General features: G+C 40.9%; 1 protein-coding gene across 1 annotated transcript; it reads left to right on the top strand.

The window, feature by feature from the left end:
* Positions 1–1,497: 1,497 nt before the first annotated feature.
* Positions 1,498–20,252, top strand: LOC115007617 (calcium/calmodulin-dependent protein kinase type IV-like). The gene is given in 12 exon segments (XM_029430561.1): positions 1,498–2,272; positions 6,323–6,356; positions 6,358–6,402; positions 7,378–7,440; positions 8,166–8,248; positions 8,910–8,982; positions 12,800–12,890; positions 14,975–15,049; positions 15,309–15,384; positions 16,626–16,752; positions 17,316–17,468; positions 18,257–20,252. Coding segments are annotated over 12 exon segments (1,443 nt in total). The 5' UTR covers positions 1,498–2,165; the 3' UTR covers positions 18,773–20,252.

Here is a 20,252-nt window from a genome sequence, read left to right as displayed (position 1 = left end):
GGATCAGCACCTCCAAATCTGAGGCCATGGCTCTCAGCAGGAAACCGGTGGATTGCCTACTCCAGATAGGGAATGAGCCCTTACCCCAAGTGAAGGAGTTCAAGTACCGCGGGGTCTTGTTCGCGAGTGAGGGAACGATGGAGCGAGAGATTGGCCGGAGAATCGGAGCAGCGGGGGCGGTACTGCAGTCGCTTTACCGCACCGTTGTGACGAAAAGAGAGCTGAACCAGAAGGCAAAGCTCTCAATATACCGGTCGATCTTCGTTCCTACCCTCACCTATGGTCATGAAGGCTGGGTCATGACCGAAAGAACGAGATCACGGGTACAAGCGGCCAAAATTGGTTTTCTCAGACGGGTGGCTGGCGTCTCCCTTAGAGATAGGGTGAGAAGCTCAGCCATCCGTGAGAGACTCGGAGTAGAGCCGCTGCTCCTTTGCGTTGAAAGGAGCCAGTTGAGGCCACCTGGCCATCTCCCTAGGGAGGTGTTCCAGGCACGTCCAGCTGGGAGGAGACCCCGGGGAAGACCCAGGACTCGGTGGAGAGATTATATCTGGCCTGGGAACGCCTCAGGATCCCCCAGTCGGAGCTGGAGGATGTGGCCCGGAGAAGGGAAGATTGGGGTTCCTTACTGGAGCTGCTGCCCCCGCGACCCGACCCCGAATAAGCGGTAGACGATGGATGGATGGATTTAACTTATATTTTTCAGATATTTGACCAATATTTAAAAAAAGATATTGTTGTGACATTTTAATTCTTTACTTTTAACACCTTTTGGATATTTTATTGGTATTTTATGAATAATTACTGATATTCCTTTCGAATATTTTACTAAGTTTTGTCCAATGTTTAATGAAATTTTAGCCGGATATTCTATTCATACTTTTGGGATATTCTACTCTTATTTGTTAGGTATTCTCTTTGATATTTAATGATATGTTTTCGTATATTTTACAAAGTTTTGTCTGATATTGTTCTATAATGTTTTCCTGATATTAAAAAATATATATATTTAATTTATGTTTTAGTGATATTCTAATAATATTTATTTTTGATCTTTTACTAACATCTTTCGGATATTTTACTAGTTTTATCCAATATTTTACCAATATCTTTTGGATATTTTACAATTTCTGGGGGGATATTCTACTAATATTTTGGGGATATTTTATATTTACCAACATCTTTAGGATACTTTACTAATATTAGTCAAATATTTCTCAGATTAACGTGTGATGGTGTTTCGGTGTCAGAGTTGCGGGTTTGATTCCCGCAGGATCAAAGCCTCCAGATGTCACGCTAATGTACATTTATGTATTTAGGTTATTTCTGTATTTAGGTTGCTGACTGAGGCTTCAGTGACTGACAGGCCGGCCGTCCAATGGCAGCGCGGTTTGGCTCCGTTACAGCGTTGTGATTGGTGCTCGCGTTGACAGAGGGGCGGGGCTGTGAGATTACAGCAGCAGCATCTCTGTCTCTGCAGATCCCGCGGACATCTGGAGCTGCCCTGCCCGGGAATCAAACCTCCCTACCGAGCACCGAACACTGACATCCCGCATTGACCCAGCCCGGTGTGTCGCTGTCTGTTTTCCCGGTGAAATCGCCCTCTGGGCTCCGGTGTTGTTGTCGCGGCTGTCCGGGCTGGATCTCCACCGGGAGGCTGCAGCGCTCCGGAGGGACCGTTTCTGCCGGTAATAACACGGAAATACGAATAAAACCCGGGACAGGGGGGTGATGGACTGAAGTGATCTGACATCTGAGAGCGTTTTTAGGCCCACTGTGAGCTGCGACACATCCGGACCTGGTGCGTCTCGATCCCGGCTCCTGCTCCAACCTGGACCACAGAGTCGTGTTTGTCCCTGAGGATTAAAAACATTTATTTTGTTTTTTAGTTTGTCAGATCTTTTCTGTGATAAACGGTCCTGATTGAGACTTCCTCCTCTTCCTCCTCCTCCTCCTCCTCCTCCTCGTGCTGGTCTGGATTAAAGCCCATCAGGATCATGAATCATCCCCCCTCTGCTCCTCTAATCCGGGTTTTACCGAGCTGGATTTAAATCTGAGATCTGATCTGGATTACGCTGCTCCTGGATCTGATCGGGTCACGTCCTGGTCCTGGTGTGATCTTGGACTCGGTCCTGGTTGTTTTGGGGGGAGTTCTGCTGTCAACCATGCCGACGTCCCGGCCCGGTTCGGCGCCGGTGGAGTTCTGGGTGGACGGGTCGAGGCGGGACGGGGCGGTGGAGGAGTTCTACACCCTGAGCTCCGAGCTGGGCAGGTCTGCACCACATTGTTAGGGGTGGGGGTGGGGGGGAGATGAGCTCACATGGACCCCCATTGGACCAAAGTTACTCACATGAGTTTCCTCAGGTCCTGGATTGTATTGTTTAAATTCTGATATTTAATATATATAATATATATATTTATATTTATATATATAATATATAATATATATATATATTTATATTTATATATATATATAATATATAATATATATATATATATATATATATATTTATATAATATTTTATTGTATTTTACGAGATTGAATTTACAAGAAAATAAATCAGAAATGATCTGAGATTAAAAAGTCATCCCTTTACTGTGATGAGGTTGATCCAAAGTGAAGTGATGGAGGTTCTTTTAGTTTTTTGCTTGTAAATTTACGACTTTATTTACGAGAATATCCAAAAAAATTCTCGAAAGTATATTTTGAAAATAATTCATTAATATATAATTTTTTCCCTGTAAATTTACCACTTTACAACAAATTATAAAAATTATTTTGTCATAATGTTTTCCATTTTTTCACGAGAAAATTCGAGTTTTTTCTCGTTAATATGATCTTTTCTTGTAAATGTACGACTTTCATCTCAGAGACTATTTTATTTTTTTCTCGTTAATATGTTAGTTTTCTTTCTCGTAAATGTGTGACTATAATTTCAGAGAATATAAAAAATGAATTCTCGCAAATTTCTGATTATTTTCTCGTAATTTCTTGTAAATCTTAGAATATTGGAAATGCTAAATCTTTCTCTCAGATTATAAAAAGCCTATCAGGGTTGAGATTCTCCTGACGAGACAAACTTATTGTCGGCGTCTGTGAGCAGCCGTAGCTCCACAACACAAGATTCAAAATAGACTCAAAACAATCACAAAGACTAAAAATAGAAGCAAAATGTCAATAAAAAAAACACAAAATGAAAAAAATAGGATGCAAAACCACCTCAAAATGATGCAAACAAGTAAGAAATAGACCCTAAATCATTTAAAATAGATGCAAAACAATCACAAAGACACACAAAACGACTCTGAAGGGAGTCAAAGTAGATGTGTGTGTCTTGTTTCTGTGTAGAGCCTCTTACATGTCTGAGCCCAGGGGCCCAAAGTCTCATAATCCCTCCGTGGTACCATGGAAGTGTTGTTATGGGTGGCTCTCGTAAATGAGGATGAAGTAAATCTGGAAGTGACAAACCCTTAGTTCTGCCCTGTTGAATCATCATAAACCTATTGCTACATATTTTATAAAGTCATTGCTCATTTGGTGACATTTCCAGATTAAATTTACGCCCAGTTTGATTCTGGATTAAACCTAAGAAACCGTGTTTGAGGAGGAAAGATATATATAATAGGAGGTTTGCCAATGACCCCTAAAGCAACATAAATGACCTATTTAACCGTGTGAAACAGAACTACTTGGTAATCTTGATATCATTATATCTGATGTCCATCCAGAATAAACGTCCATAAATCCCCCTAGCAATGTAAAGAAAAAAGATGCTGCAGAACTTGCCTGAGAACTTTCATGTTTTTAAGTTTCTTCGGTATCAAAGTAATTCAGTGATAGTTGTCTATACATCCATTAATACACTGCAAACAGGAGCTGCTAATACATCATTCGGCATAACTATCTACCCATATCCTTACCTGTAGCTGACATTAAAACAGCACATTTGATACGTTTTTACGGGGTCTTGCTCTCCTGATGGCTTAAATATTTCATTTTGGCGTAAAAATGACCCACATACGGATTGAAATCACTGACCAGAGCTGTTGGCATCTTACAGTTTTGGATACTAATGCAAAGACAAGTTTCACTAGTGACACAAAAACACAACTTCTTAAAAATATATCACTTTGTTAAGTACACTATGTCGTGAGAAATGGTGGTCTAGTGCTCTAGGGTCAGCGGAGATCTGGGGCGAAGCTCTGAAGCGCACTGATCTATAAATATTGCAACATTAGTGCTTTATGAATAAATTATTATTATGCTTATTATTAATACTTCCAACACGTTAGGTGCGTTTCCATCCACCTCTTTTTAAGCATATTTCAAATTTGCACAAAAAAACCCCCCTGAGATGAAATATGAAAATCTTGAAATATTGGAAACAAGTTTTTACGTTGCGGTGGAAAAGTTAGTTTATCAATAAAGTTTTTCTGAAACAAAATGTTCAATACATTTGGATGGAAACCTGGCTTCTGTTAACATACTGTACGCTCCCTGGACACTTGATTAAGATTAAATCTAATGATATCCAATACAACACCTCAGCAACAAATTCTACATTTATTAAAAAAAATCTTTTAAAATTCTTTTCAGATTTTCTTATTTCTGTATGTCTTACATTAGTTTTACTTATTTGAAACTAATCTACCTGTAAGATTCTTGCTGTTCGGCGTTTGTATCCTCATCATTGTTTGCACTTATTGTCACTTTGGACAAAAGCTGAATGAACTCTAACATAATGTAAAACGTGAGGACGAAATATTAGCTGATTGTTTAATACCGTGATATCGTGATACCCGACTGCCACTCGACATTCGCAAACAGGCTTCTGGTTCACCAGGAAAAGAAAAAGTTTTTTTAACCAATGAAATGACACATGCATGTTAAGCCTTCTGTGATTGGTTGGAATGAGCTGTCCACACTTCACTTGAGCTCGCACGTTTTGTCTGGTGAAAGCGTCCTGGTTTGGTTCTGCCGGTGTGAAAGTGACCAAACCGTTGTTTATTGTTGGTGTGCGTGTTCACACGTCGTGTTGTTGTTGCTGTTCTTTCAGTCAACAACAACAACTCCGGGGAAAACACTCAAATTATGTCAGCAGTGAATTCACAAACGTGTGAGCCGCTCTGTTACCAGGTGCCCTGTTGCCATGGAGACCGGCCGGCACTGTGTGTAGGTGTGAGTGTGTGTGTGTGTGTGTGTGTGGTTTCTTTTCAGATGGATCTGTTTCCTCCATCTGTCCCATCAGAATAACACACACATACACACACACACACACACACACACACACACACACACACACACACACACACACACACACACACACACACATTATTTAAGTGTATTTTCACAGTCATGATGAATTTGTGTGAACGTGACTTTTCTCAGAGAAAGACGAGGAGGAGACAGTTTCTTCTGTTTCTTCTGTTTCTGACTTTAATAACTTCATAACTCACGAGCCGTCCTGCGTAGATATGACGTCTCATTCACGTAATCGGAGAGATAATCGTGAAAAAAAGGCGGGAAGGCGTCGTGGTTGCGATGTGGGCGTGAAGCTCCTCCGATAATGAAGAAAACCTTGAACTTGATTCACGCCTTCATCACATTTACTACAACGTTAACCTCTTACCGTGTGCGGGGAAATGCAATGAACCTGAAATTATGACAAAATATAATGCAAAAAGTCTCACGTTTATTTTAAAACGCGCCCACGTATTCACAGGACAGAAACAAACCAAAACAATAAAATACCCGACTAAAGAACTTTCTCTATTTTAAGACCATTTGACCAACAATTTATATATATATATAAATATATATATATATATATATATATATATATATATATAAATTATATATATATATATATATATTTATATTATATATATATATATATATATATATATATATATAAATATATATATATATATATATATATATATATATATATATATATATATTTATATATATATATATATTTATATATATATAATATATATATATTTATATATATATATATATATTTATATATATATATATATATATATATATATATATATATATTTATATATATATATATATATATATATATATGTGGAAACCACACAACACATATTTAAACTAATAGCAAACAAGCCCGACGATGGCAGGTGATAAAACATCCAGAAACAAGACAAGTACATCAAAACAGATTTACAAAAGCCATCCTTCTACTTTTGAACGTATGTTATTTATAAACCTTTCACAGCCCCATATTCCTGACACCTCGCCTGAAATGAGACAATTAAACACGTTCAGCTTTAACACTGTGGTTTCTTCCAGAGGAGCGACGTCCATCGTGTATCGCTGCGAGGAGAAAACAGACCCAGAAACCCTACGCCCTCAAAGTCCTCAAGAAAACGGTCAGTGTTCGGCCCAGTTAGAGGTCAGAGGTCAGAGGTCACGACGAGGGTCGACCTCTGAGCAGATTGATATAGAAAAAAGTGATTTCTGTTTTATATATATTTATATAGTTATATTTCTATGTGAATTAACAAACAGGGATGTTCAAACGCCTCTTGCTTGTCAGTGAGGATGATAATTTAAATCAGATTGTATAGAAGTCTATGAGAACATGTTTCTTCTTCTCTCTTGATTTATTACCTCAGTAACATTTTCCTGATGAGTTTACGTCTCAATCTGTAGTTTCAAGTCTTCTTCAACATGATGTTCATTTAGTAACTGATGGAAACATTTAAAATAGATATCAAGCAGCGTCTCTTTAGGGCGGGGCTACCTGTGATTGACAGGTCGCTACCATGGTTTCACAGTTTATGTTTAAGTCACACAATAACACAAACTCCTGTGTTCTGTGAGGTAAAATTACTGTTTTTGTCAATAGAGTCTGGTGTGTTTGAAGAGAGCATAGATATCGGCGTCAGAAAAAATATTCTTGGTAATACACAAACGAAGGAGAAGTAACTCTTACAACCCCACTTCAAAACATCTTCTTATTATTATCCCTTTAAGAGCAGCCACATTAAAGTCCACACACTCATCTTTAGTTGGATACTTTTATAGAAACAGGCAGCAGGACGGATCAATGTTCTGCTGTGGACGTATTTTAGACACCTAAGAAAAAATCTATATCAGTTTAAGGGCACGCTATAATTAGAATATTTTCACTGCTATAACTTGCTGTCAGACATCCTTTCTCACGGGGAACTGAAGCCGTTATATATGCTCTCTTCAAACACACCAGACTCCATTGATAAAACAGTCATTTTAACTGTAGAAACACGAGGCTGCTGGTCTGCCGCTGCCTCGATCAGATAGTTTTTCTTTATTGTTTGACTTTTAACAGATATTTCCGTCTCACGTTGTTTCTTCTGTCGCAGATCGACAAGAAAATAGTTCGCACAGAAATCGGAGTCCTGCTGCGTCTTTCTCACCCAAACATCGTAAGTATGTTTCTCACCACACAGTAATAATCATATTCACAATGATTCATTGTAAAAAGCACGTTATCAACCACAATGTGCTCATTTTAAATGTTTCATATATATTTGATATATTTTTCATTCATTTTCGATATTGTGATATACATATACATATATATTGTATTTGACAGTTTGAGCATGTCATATCTCGTTCAGTGTCGCTGTAGTCGAGTGTGTCTGTGTTTTCCTGTAGATTAATAATAAAGTAATGATTGTGTATAAATATCAGAAATAATAATATGACACGCTTCCTCATTTGCATAATACAGAAGAAATGTACAAAGAAAATAATACAGAAATAAATAGGTTTGGGGAAATAAATAGGGGGGGGGGGGGATGCAAAGGGACAATAATAGAGAAATAAATAATAAATACATTAAAAAATATAATAAAAATTCCCATATCATTATTTTTTGTTAAAAGACCAAATAATATAAAATATAAATATTTTCTCTGTTTTCATGCGCAAGTTAAATGTTATCTGTTGGATGTCTTTACATATACATACATGTCTTTACATATCTTTATGTCGTGTTACATTTCATTGTATTCCTATACTTTGGAGCGCCCACTCTCTGTTTTAAATATGATAATTTGCGTGTAACCAGCAATACACTATATGTTTATTATAATATATAATTACTGATGTTTACAGAGTTATACCTTGTTCTGTTGTTTTCTCTCAGATCCAGCTGAAGGACATATTTGAGACGGACACTGACATCGCTCTGGTGCTGGAGCTGGTGACGGGAGGAGAGCTGTTCGACAGGTAAAGTATATTCTGCATTTTTATTTACACTATCGAGGCTTAAACATTATAATAAACTCTGGGCCGTTGGACAACTAACCCATGTGCCTCACTAGGGACTTTCTTTACTTTTTAATTTGACAATTTCCCATTATTTCGGCTCAGTTAATGCATATGGCGTTTCTTTCCCCCCACATTTTGTAAATTGTACCATAGCTTCTTTAATAAGTGTATATTAAAGTGTGTGTCCAAAACACAGACAGTCAGAGCCTTAAGGACAAAAAGGTCTCTATTGAAATACATTAAAACCAAAGTTTCTGATCCCACGGCCATAAAAATCATTATTATATTATTATAACAATTAATATTATTATATTTGAGCACCGGCATCAAAATTGTACTTTACATAAAAAATGAAAGATTTGTGTGTTTTGTGTCATTATGTAAATAAACTGGTATTTAAAATTCTGAAAATGAATGATTATTTGTAGTTATGATCAGGACGGAAGTGGAATGTTATGATAATGTTATTATATATTTTTGACGCAGACTTCTTAAGGTGAGGGACAAGAGTTAACTGGTTTGGGTCCGAAGATACAGATATGTAAAAAGTGAAAAAGCTGTAGAGAATGTAAATAAACAGGCGTCATGTCAGAGGTGTAACGTGTGTGTTTGTCCGCAGGATTGTGGAGCGAGGTTACTACAGCGAGAGAGACGCCGCTCACGTCATCAAACAGATCCTGGAGGCCGTGGCGGTAAGACTGCTGCATTCAGTGTCTGTTCTCACTGTCAGTAAAATCCAGCGCTGTCTGTGTGTCTGTTCTTCGTCACAGTCAGAGTAGATGATCCAGCTCCATCCTTCCCTCCGTTCATTAGATTACTGTTCACTTCCTCCGTCTCTGTTCAGTCTCTGCAGCTTGAACCAGCTGCTGTCAGACAGATGTGGTTTTTAGGTCTGAAAACTGTCACGAGACCAGCAGAGAGGCTTCAACCTGTCAGATCTCACGTCCTAAGCTTATGCTTAGCTTCTAGTTCCTGTTAGCTGAGAGTTAGCTTCTAGTTCATGTTAGCTTGTATGTCCAGACACTTAGCTTAGGGTTAGCTTCTAGTTCATGTTAGCTTGTAGGTCCAGACACTTAGCTTAGGGTTAGCTTCTAGTTCTTGTTAGCTTCTAGGTCCATACAGTTAACTAAGAGTTAGCTTCTAGTTGGAGTTAGCATTAGGGTTAGCTTCTAGTTCATGTTAGCTTTCAGATCCAGACACTTAGCTTAGAGTTAGCTTCTAGTTCATGTTAGCTTTTAGATCCAGACACTTAGCTTAGAGTTAGCTTCTAGTTCGTGTTAGCGTTTGGGTTAGCTTCTAGTTTGTGTTAGCGTTTGGGTTAGCTTCTAGTTCGTGTTAGCGTTTGGGTTAGCTTCTAGTTTGTGTTAGCTTTTAGATCCAGACACTTAGCTTAGAGTTAGCTTCTAGTTCGTGTTAGCGTTTGGGTTAGCTTCTAGTTCGTGTTAGCGTTTGGGTTAGCTTCTAGTTCGTGTTAGCGTTTGGGTTAGCTTCTAGTTTGTGTTAGCTTCCAGGTACAGACAGTTAACTAAGAGTTATCTTATCGGAAACTGCAAAAAAAAGAGCTGCCCACATAATAGTGCCCTAAAACGTGAATAGGGATTCATTCTGCGTTGGCTTAATTGTTCAGCACCGGAGGATGCCACTTGGTTAAGAGATGGTGTCTTGGTCCTATAGCTAAACATTACCTTCTCTCTTCTCGACACACAGAGATGAAAATGATTTCTATATAAAACATGTGGCAGGATTTCATTAAATGTTGCACTGTTCCTTTAAGCTATAATAAATGTTGCACTGTTCCTTTAAGCTATAATAAATGTTGCACTGTTCCTTCAGGTTCACTATGAACATGTTTGTTCTCTAACAGAAGTCTGTTCAGAAGCAGATTTTGTTTTGTGGAGTAGGAGTTCTTCCTCCTCCAGCTGATGAATCACAGTCTTCCTGTTTCTCAGCGGATTTAATCAAACCTGAAAGTTTAAATGTCAACATGTGACGAGGCGTTCACTGACATGCTTACACAACACTGCACTTTTTATTTGGGCCCAACATGGCTGAATATGCAGCAACAGGAAACAAAAACTGATTAATTAATAAAAGAAGTCAGTGATGATCATAACATGTAATTATTGCCAGCATGAGAGATTATGATACAGCTCTGCCTGACAAGACACGTTCAGGGGAAACAAAGGCTCAGTGCCATTCACATGTTTATACATTTCTTATCAGATAATATTACGTTTTAATAAAATGAGGCTTCAGTCTCTGACAAATGTTTCAGAATCATAGAAAATAAATGATTCATAATAAATTATAAAACATTTACTATATTATATTACATTAAATGATATTATTAATTAACTGATACTAAATATATTAATTAATATAACATATATCTTTATAACAATACAAAATATTGTAATATTTTTAGTGTATAATGATTTATTTAGATATATGTTTTAATTATTATGTATTTATTTCATGGACTACTTATTACTTTAGTTGCTGTAGTTCGTTGATGTAGTTGCATTGGTGAGTTTCTGTCGGTGTAAGAGTTGCAGTAGTGAGTTGCTCTAGTTGCAATAGTGAGTTGCAATATGTGAAGTAGTTGCCGTAGTGAGTTGCGGTAGTTGCAGTAGTGAGTTGCTGTAGTTGCAGTAGTGAGTTGCTGTAGTTGCAGAAGTGAGTTGCTGTAGTTGCAGTAGTTAGTTGCTGTAGTTGCAGAAGTGAGTTGCAAGTGTAGCTGTAGTTGCAGTAATTGCAGCAGTTGCATTAGAAGGTTGCTGTAGTTGTTGTAGTTGCGGTAGTTAGATGCAGGTGATGCTGTAGTTGGAGTAGTGAGTTGCTGTAGTTGCCGTAGTGAGTTGCTGTAGATGATTGCTTTAGTTGCAGTAGAAGGTTGCTGTAGTTGTTGTAGTTGCAGTAGTTAGTTGCATGTGGTGCTGTAGTTGCAGTAATGAGTTGCTGTAGTTGATTGCTGTAGTTGCAGTAGTCAGTTGCAGGTGTTGCTGGCAGCAGCGTTGTTGTACACGGTGGCAGCGTGCAGCAGCTGCAGGTTTCTTATGCAACAGCAGCTTCCATCCTGCTGCTGAACAGATTAAAACCAGAGAGGATTAACACACACACACACACACACACACACACACACACACACACACACACACACACAAATATACACACACAAATATAAACACACTGACCACAGCTGACCTACATCTACCACGCAGAGAAACATACGCCTGTGTATGTGTGTGTGTGAGTGTGTGTATTAGGATTACAGTACAGTTGTATTTGCTGTATCACATGTGTGTGTGTGTGTGTGACGTTAATCTGCAACGCAGAAACATCCTATAGCCCCTGAACACATCAACATCTTTTTTGCACCAGTTTCTCAAACTCAGGGTCGTGACTCCACGAGGGCGACGGCTTTTATATTCTCACAGTTTCACTCTCAGAGAAGAGCCGACTGTCATCAAGGAGAGCGGCGCTGCAACGTCGGGACGGCTGCAGTGTTTATGTTCATGACAATTATGCAAATGAGACAAATGAAAGATTAAAAATGGACTCGTTCGTCTGCAGGAAACGAGATATCAGACTGTTGTGTGGCAGATTTTAATGTTTGTAAGAGAGACTGAAAAACATGAAGACTTACTGATGATTTATCTGCTTCTATATTAGTGTTTCTTTTAACGAGTAAAGACAACACAGACATCTCACTGGAACAAATACAAAGATCCAGCCGATGCGTACTGATAAACACAAACACACAACCGAAATAAATACCCATTAAAGATATAATAAAACAAAAGAAGAAAATAATAAGTAAATTAAATTAAAAGAAAAGAAAAAAAGCTTCACATACAAATTAATTTCATTATTATACAGAAACACGTAGATTGTGTCTCAGTAATTACAAAAAGCAGTTATTTATAAATCTACACTTAATGTTCTTTTTAATTAAATACAAACCAGGCTTCAACTTTTATCCACCTTTACAAATGTTTGTAGTCTCAACATTTCTATTTGCAACACACCCTTCCAAAATAAAATGACGCTTCATAAACATCCTGAATTGATTGATCGTCTCACAAAGTGTTTTCAGAAAATAAAATCTCCTCTCAGACTCCGATCTGAGAACAGGAAGTTAGTGTTCAGAGAGCAGCAGGGCATGCTGGGAGCTGGAGAAAGACGCCATCTGTCAGTCCATCCTGCCAAATCCTCCACAGACGCCCCCCCACCACACACAGACACCTCCACCTCACCTGAAGGCGTTTCATATCTCTCCAGCTTTTTCTCACAAACACTTTTCACAGTGTGTCTGTAATACCCACTGCAGCCTCTAGAGGGCGCCAACAAGACTTAACACTGACTACGTTTACGTTCACAAAATATTCAGTTTTGTGCCGTGATTCCGAAAAAGACAATATTCCTACTACTCTGTTTATATTCAAACGTGGAGCTGCTTTTAAACTGTGTGTGTGTGTGTGTGTGTGTGTGTGTGTGTGTGTGTTTCAGTATCTGCATGAGAATGGTGTCGTGCATCGTGACCTCAAACCGGAGAACCTGCTGTACGCCGACCTGTCGCTGGACGCTCCGCTGAAGATCGGTAACAAACACCAACAGCTTCACATCTTTACACTTGTTCAGACTTTTACTGACAACTGGATTTACTTCAATTCTGATTTAAGAGTGTAGGTTTAAATGAAGTTTAAGAAAATAAACTAGAAGTGTCTCACCTTGCATTTAGTATTCAGAAACAAATTATTTATTGATTTAACTCAGAGAAAGTGGGAAATAAAATGAATATATAATCTTTATCTGACACAGCACAAAAACATGTTTGAGTATCATTGACATCCCAGACTGTGAAAGAAATCCCCCCTAGCATTTAATATACATAAAATAATTTAAAAACAATTCTCATAAAAAAACAGTGGCATAACATTTTTTAATAATTTAAAGGGTTAAAATTAAGAAAGTTATTGAATATGTTTGGTAGTTATGATCAGGAGTGAAGTTGGTCAAAAGATGGAAAATAATATTAACATATAATATTTTTATGGCAGTTTTTTAACGCAGATGTTTTTGTCCTTGTACGACGTCAGAGCAGCTTTTTAAAAGTGATGCACAAAGGTTATATGACTTGAGTACGTACTTAGTTATTTTCCAGAACTGCAATTCATCTGTAAATAGCAGAAAATCCCATCTGTCGTATTTTAAGTAATAATGATTTGACAGCACCTGAACGCAGCATCCTGTCCTGCTCTTCAGTTTGAGCTCAATGAGAATATAGAACATTATCTGGTCCAGTTATCTGGCGACCAGGAGCAGCCGCAGTGTGTTGGGCCTCGGTGTGTGCTCGGTCTCAGTGTGTGTTCGGTCTCAGTGTGTGTTGGGCCTCGGTGTGTGTTCGGTCTCAGTGTGTGTTCGGCCTCGGTGTGTGTTCGGCCTCGGTGTGTGTTGGGCCTCGCTGTGTGTTGGGCCTCGCTGTGTGTTGGGCCTCAGTGTGTGTTCGGCCTCCTCCTCAGTGTGTGTTGGGCCTCGGTGTGTGTTGGGCCTCGGTGTGTGATCGGCCTCGATGTGTGTTCGGCCTCCTCCTCAGTGTGTGTTGGGCCTCGGTGTGTGTTGGGCCTCGGTGTGTGTTGGGCCTCGGTGTGTGTTCGGCCTCGGTGTGTGTTCGGCCTCCTCCTCAGTGTGTGTTGGGCCTTGGTGTGTGTTGGGCCTCGGTGTGTGTTCGGCCTCCTCCTCAGTGTGTGTTGGGCCTTGGTGTGTGTTGGGCCTCGGTGTGTGTTGGGCCTCGGTGTGTGTTGGGCCTCCTCAGTGTGTGTTCGGCCTCGGTGTGTGTTTGGCCTCGGTGTGTGTTTGGCCTCCTCAGTGTGTGTTCGGCCTCGGTGTGTGTTCGGTCTCGGTGTGTGTTCGGTCTCGGTGTGTGTTCGGTCTCGGTGTGTGTTTGGCCTCCTCAGTGTGTGTTTGGCCTCCTCAGTGTGTGTTCGGCCTCCTCAGTGTGTGTTCGGCCTCCTCAGTGTGTGTGTTTGGCCTCCTCAGTGTGTGTTCGGCCTCCTCAGTGTGTGTGTTCGGCCTCCTCAGTGTGTGTGTTTGGCCTCCTCAGTGTGTGTTTGGCCTCCTCAGTGTGTGTTTGGCCTCCTCAGTGTGTGTTCGGCCTCCTCAGTGTGTGTGTTTGGCCTCCTCAGTGTGTGTTCGGCCTCCTCAGTGTGTGTTCGGCCTCCTCAGTGTGTGTTCGGCCTCCTCAGTGTGTGTGTTTGGCCTCCTCAGTGTGTGTGTTTGGCCTCCTCAGTGTGTGTTCGGCCTCCTCAGTGTGTGTGTTTGGCCTCCTCAGTATGTGTTTGGCCTCCTCAGTGTGTGTGTTGGGTCTCAGTGTGTGTTCGGCCTCCTCAGTGTGTGTTCGGCCTCCTCAGTGTGTGTGTTGGGTCTCAGTGTGTGTTTGGCCTCCTCAGTGTGTGCTCGGCCTCCAGATGGCCGGTGAGCCTCCGGCGAGCAGCTACAGATGGAAGACGCTCACATTCAGCACCAACACCTTCCTTTAGTTCAGACTCTCCTTCACTGCTCTCTGCACCTCATCTCACTTTAAATAGAAACTGTAGAAACACTTCTCAAAACCCAACAGTGAGAAGAATCAATGAATCAGATGTTTTTATTAAATTCATGAATTCATGTTTTCCTCTCTTACAGCCGACTTTGGTCTTTCCAAAATCATCGACGACCAGGTGACGATGAAGACGGTCTGTGGCACACCGGGGTACTGCGGTGAGTTCATAATGCTGCACCAGCCGAATTTAAGGGTGTAGGAGGAGAACTAGGTGGTGTAGTAGCTGTAAGAGAAGGTAGAAGTATAATATCAGCTGTGTGTGTTATATGTGTTTAATGACCTGTGTATCTGTGATGTCCGGAAGCAGGCAGTGATGCGTTCACTGCAGCCGCTGCTCTGTGGGATTTCACAGTACTCTCAGTTAGAGCTTCTGTCGGCCATCTGGCGTGTAACGGGCTCCTCTCTCTGCGCCTGCAGCTCCAGAGATCCTGCGGGGGAACGCGTATGGCCCCGAGGTGGACATGTGGTCGGTGGGCGTCATCCTCTACATCCTGTGAGTCCATTCACACCTCCCAAAGAACTGATTCAGGACTGACTCACTCCTCTCTGTTTGGATTTCACGTCGAAGTTTTTTGGTCTTCCGTCTGTCTTATAACAACGATGACATAATGTGAAACACAGCTTCCTGTTTATCTGTTTCCTCAGACATTAACTGGGTGTGTTAATGGAGACGTTAAATGGGTTTACTGTCCATAATGACTCTACGAGCGGAAATGTTCTGATCCCTCATTTGAAAAAGTCTTGTGAGCCGTTTTCTAAGTCTTCTGTTTGTGTTTATGACTTAAGAACAGCGTTTTTCTAGTCTTTGCAACAAGTCAGGAGAGATAAACACACACACACACACACACACACACACACACACACACACACACACACACACACACACACACACACTGTTGGCTATGTCATTTGGGATTTTGCCCATGGACACTTTGACATGTTGACCACAGGGGACGGGGATCGATCCGCCGACCTTGTGATTGGTGGACGACCGCTCTGAGTCACAGCCGCCTCTAATTGTTTGTTGTTGTTGTAATACTCGTGTTGGCCACAAGAGGCTGAAGTGCATCAGTGCCCCAGGTTCTAAATAGGAATAAAAGCGGCAGATTAGCGCTGATTAAATTACATTTCTAGCCAAAAGAAAGACGTGACGGTAATGTTACGTAACTTGTTAACACACAATATATGTACCTTGTGTTTAGAGGAATTAAAAATCACCAGGAAGAAAATCTGAATGCTTTTAGTCCGAGAATATGAGGTGTTGGGGTTTTTATTATATCTTTTTTAATAGTCCTTTATTAAACAACTATGCATAAAAACATTAATGTCATAAAGAGAGGAAATGATTTATTACAGATTTAGCTCATTTCCATGTGCAGTCGCTGTGGTGCACTTCAGCCTCTTGTGGCCAGAAAGAGTATTACAACAACAAACACTTTTTTATTTTCACCTATTTTACAGCTGCAACTTTATTTAAGATTATCCTCGAAAAATCTGTTCTTAAATCATAAACACAGGAAATAAAATAGTTTAGATCAAACTTAGAAAATGTATCAGCTGATTTGTTTCCTCACTTGCCTCTCAGGGCTTCCGTAAAATGTTGTTTATTTGTGACAAAAAAAGAAATTATTCACTTATTGACTATAAAAACAGAGAAAAAAGTCTCTTAAAGTTTTTTTAATTAATTTGAATAAATAGCAGTACCTGTGCCGCTGACTGCGTCCTGTTCCCCAGACTCTGCGGGTTCGAGCCCTTCTTTGACCCGCGGGGGGATCAGTACATGTACAGCCGGATCCTCAACTGCGACTACGAGTTTGTGTCCCCGTGGTGGGACGACGTCTCCCTCAATGCCAAGGATCTGGTGAGTCCCTCCTCCGGACATCCTGGCACTTTAATAATTCAATATGTTTTGTTTGTTTACATGAAAACTCCACAGGGGCAACTTTAACTTCGAGCTTTCTGGAATTTATTTTGACTTGAAGTCTCACGTGACTTGTCTTGAATGACTTGTACTTGTTTGGCGAGGACTTAGGCTATAACACACTAATAATGCGATAAATAAATACAATTATAAAAATAATTTCTTTAAATTCAGTCCAAGTTCCACTGCATTTCTGTCACGTGACTGTTTGTCTCAGCCGAGTCGTTCATGTCTTCACCGTTACGCTGACGAGCGCAGAATTTAATATTTTTTACAGGATGTGTTTCGTGCGAACGGTTGATTTTTGGGAAATTTTAAATCAGACATGTAGAATAAAATGATTCCGATGAAATATGAAATATTAAGCTAAGATTTGTTGGTTTGAAGCATTCGTCACTCATGATTCAGTCGAGGGTTGTCGGAAATATTAAAATCTGGTGATAGTTGTCTGGATTGTGTTGGACTTATATGAAGGGACTTGAACTCGGTCCTTTGGTCTGCAGGTCAGTAAGCTGATCGTCCTCGACCCTCACAAGCGCCTCAGCGTCCGGGAGGCCCTGCAGCACCCCTGGGTGCTCGGCAAAGCCGCCCGCTTCTCCCACATGGACACCGCCCAGAGGAAACTACAGGAGTTCAACGCTCGCCGCAAACTTAAGGTGAGGACTTAGTGTTGACGAAAACAAATCCAAATCTTTACAGTAAATGTACACGAGCGTTAGTGTGTGTGTGTGTGTGTGTGTGTGTGTGTGTGTGTGTGTGTGTGTGTGTGTGTGTGTGTGTAATAATTCCTCCTGTTCATGAAGCTTCAGCAGTGTGAGAAACACAAATCAGAAGTTTGTGCTTTTAGTCCCAAAACAGGGAAGATCTACGGAGCGTCTTTCTTTTCTTAGACTTAGTTACAGATGTGTAACCCTAATGTGCAGTACATCCAACATACCACTATCACTGTGCAGCAGTGTTTAACATCTGAGGTTAGATTTGAAGAAGAGTTGTCAAATTGTGTCAATTTCGTTCAAAGGGTGAGTGATAGGGTTGTCGTTAAAATACATTTCCAATATTCGCAAAGGTGTCACTAATAAAAAATACAACTTTACACCTTCAAGTTATGTCTTTCACCAAACTAAGATTATTGTCTTGTTTAACTTATCGTAAAACATACTTCATTAAACTCGAGAGAACCAAAATGAAACTCACTCCAACCGACCTTTTTAGCCTTTTCACTGTTCCAACAATCACCAACTCTGGTTTGGTCAAAACAACGTGTTAATGCACGAGTCAGGTGTGTTCCTGCTCCACGTTGTTTAGCAGTGCTCACTGTTCCTGTTAGGGGAACGTTAGCGTTTGACTTTAGAAATGCTCGATATGTTTCTGCAGAAAACCTTGACTTCAGTTTTTATCTTTTGAACGACAAAACCAGAATAAAAGTGTGTGAATGTGTCAACAGGCCGCCATGAAGGCCGTCGTGGCCACCAGCCGGATGCACGAGAGCTCGCGGCGCCGCACCGACAGCTGTGAGATTCCAGGCTCGGGGACTTCCAGGCAGAGCAGCATGCAGCAGGACCCGCCTCCGGAGTCAACAAGCCCCACCCCCGGTGACGAAGAGGCCCCGCCCCCGGACCAGCAGCCGCCGCAGGAGGACGAATCAAAGCCCGCCGACCAAAGTGCCCTCACCCCCTCCCCTCCACGCAGCCCAGAACCACCACCCAGCGCTGTTGTCACGCCCACAGGGCCCGCCCCCACCAGACCGCCGCTGCGCCTCGACGGGCTTCGACAAGCGTCCAGCGTCCCCAAAGCCGCCCCGGTCCCGCCACGCCTTCCGCAGAAGAGCTACTCCGTGGTAGAGCCCGCCTCCAGAGTCGACGCTAAGCTCACGGTGGCCATTACCCCGAGTCCCGCCGGCCTCAGCAACGGCTTCACGCCGGGGGCGGAGCCCGCCAGTAAGACGGCCCACTGCCAGTGATCAGCTGACAAACAGAGTCGCTCCACTCTGCGAAAGTGTCTCATCTTCCATTAGCTCTTTACTCACATCTCAAGTCTTTGGCACCAAATGAACCTAAAGTTTCTGTAACTGACGGAGAAAACGTTTAACTTCCACTTCTACGCTAACGTGCGAACAGACACGCTGGAGGCTTCGCTGAGTTTCTGCAGCCGGGACTGTTGTTCTGTTGAGCTGCTGGTTCTGGTTCTGTTGAGGCTGGAGAAGATTCAGGATCTGAAACACGACACACGAGTTACACGTTATTAAATCTCTGCTGTTGTTTCTGTGGTAAGAAAAACAGATAAACGCGCCAGATTATTCAGATTTTAACAAAAACAACCAAATCGTTCTGTCTTTTATCTGATGTTTTTATTTTTTTTAAAGTGTGGCTTTTCTAGCGAGCAAAACATTGTTTGTGTTTTTGTAGATGATTATTAGATTATTTCTGTCATATGAGATTTTAATAATCCACCATCTGCCATGTGCCTGGAGATTTATGGCACAGTTTTATTTTAAATTGAATTTATTTTATAAAAAGTTTATATGTATCATGATATATGTAATTCACTGTTATAATCTAATATCACAAACTAAGATATGAAACTTCCCGCTGCATTTTAATGAACAGAAAGCTCCATTTACTCAAAACAAACTAAAATAATGTTTCTTGCTGTGTTTTGTGGCTTTTCTTACGGCAGTAACGTCAGAAACATATGAATGTGTTTGCTTTGCACCGGTCACAGACCTTCACACGTTTAGATGGAGTCTGACGACTTCTGCTGCATTAACCTCTCAGTGAAGATTAAATGTTGCTGCACAGAGAGAAGGAGGTTCAACATGTTCAGCTGCTGTGGTGGAGTCGCTTCAGTTTGGTCACAAACTTACATTTTATCTCTGAGAACTACAACAGCGTATAAGGACCATTGTAATAAATACAGAGCCGGGGGGGGGATATTCCAAGAAAACAAATCTATATTCTCTGAGGAAATATTTGAGAAATTGGAAGTTGATCTAACCGTGGAAAGAGAAGTGGTTTGGTTCCTCCTTTTTTCTCAGAGAATATTCAAAGGTTTATTTTATCGTAAATGTACGACTTTATTAATTTCTCGTATATAACGAACGGCTAGCCGGACTCTGTCCAACAATACACCGACCACCGCGTCTGAAGCTTGACATGTTGTAACTCGTATGTTTAATCCACAGACTGAAGTGGACGTAGTCACGGTGACTACCCGTTGGTTTGTGGCCTACGGTGTAGAAACCTCGAGTTTGGCATTTTGGCTGTCGCCATCTTGGTTTTGACGAGAGATTGGAGTTGGGGAGAGATACGCATCGCATGTCACCGTGGTAGCGACCTGTCAATCACAGGTAGCCTCGCCCTAAAGAGACGCTGCTTTATCCTCTATTTTACTGTAAATGTTTCCATAAGTTACTAAATGAACATCATGTTGAAGAAGACTTG

This window comes from Cottoperca gobio, chromosome 4, assembly GCF_900634415.1.
Source record: "Cottoperca gobio chromosome 4, fCotGob3.1, whole genome shotgun sequence".
Lineage (NCBI taxonomy): Eukaryota > Metazoa > Chordata > Actinopteri > Perciformes > Bovichtidae > Cottoperca > Cottoperca gobio.
This window is presented reverse-complemented; position numbering and strand designations above follow the sequence as displayed.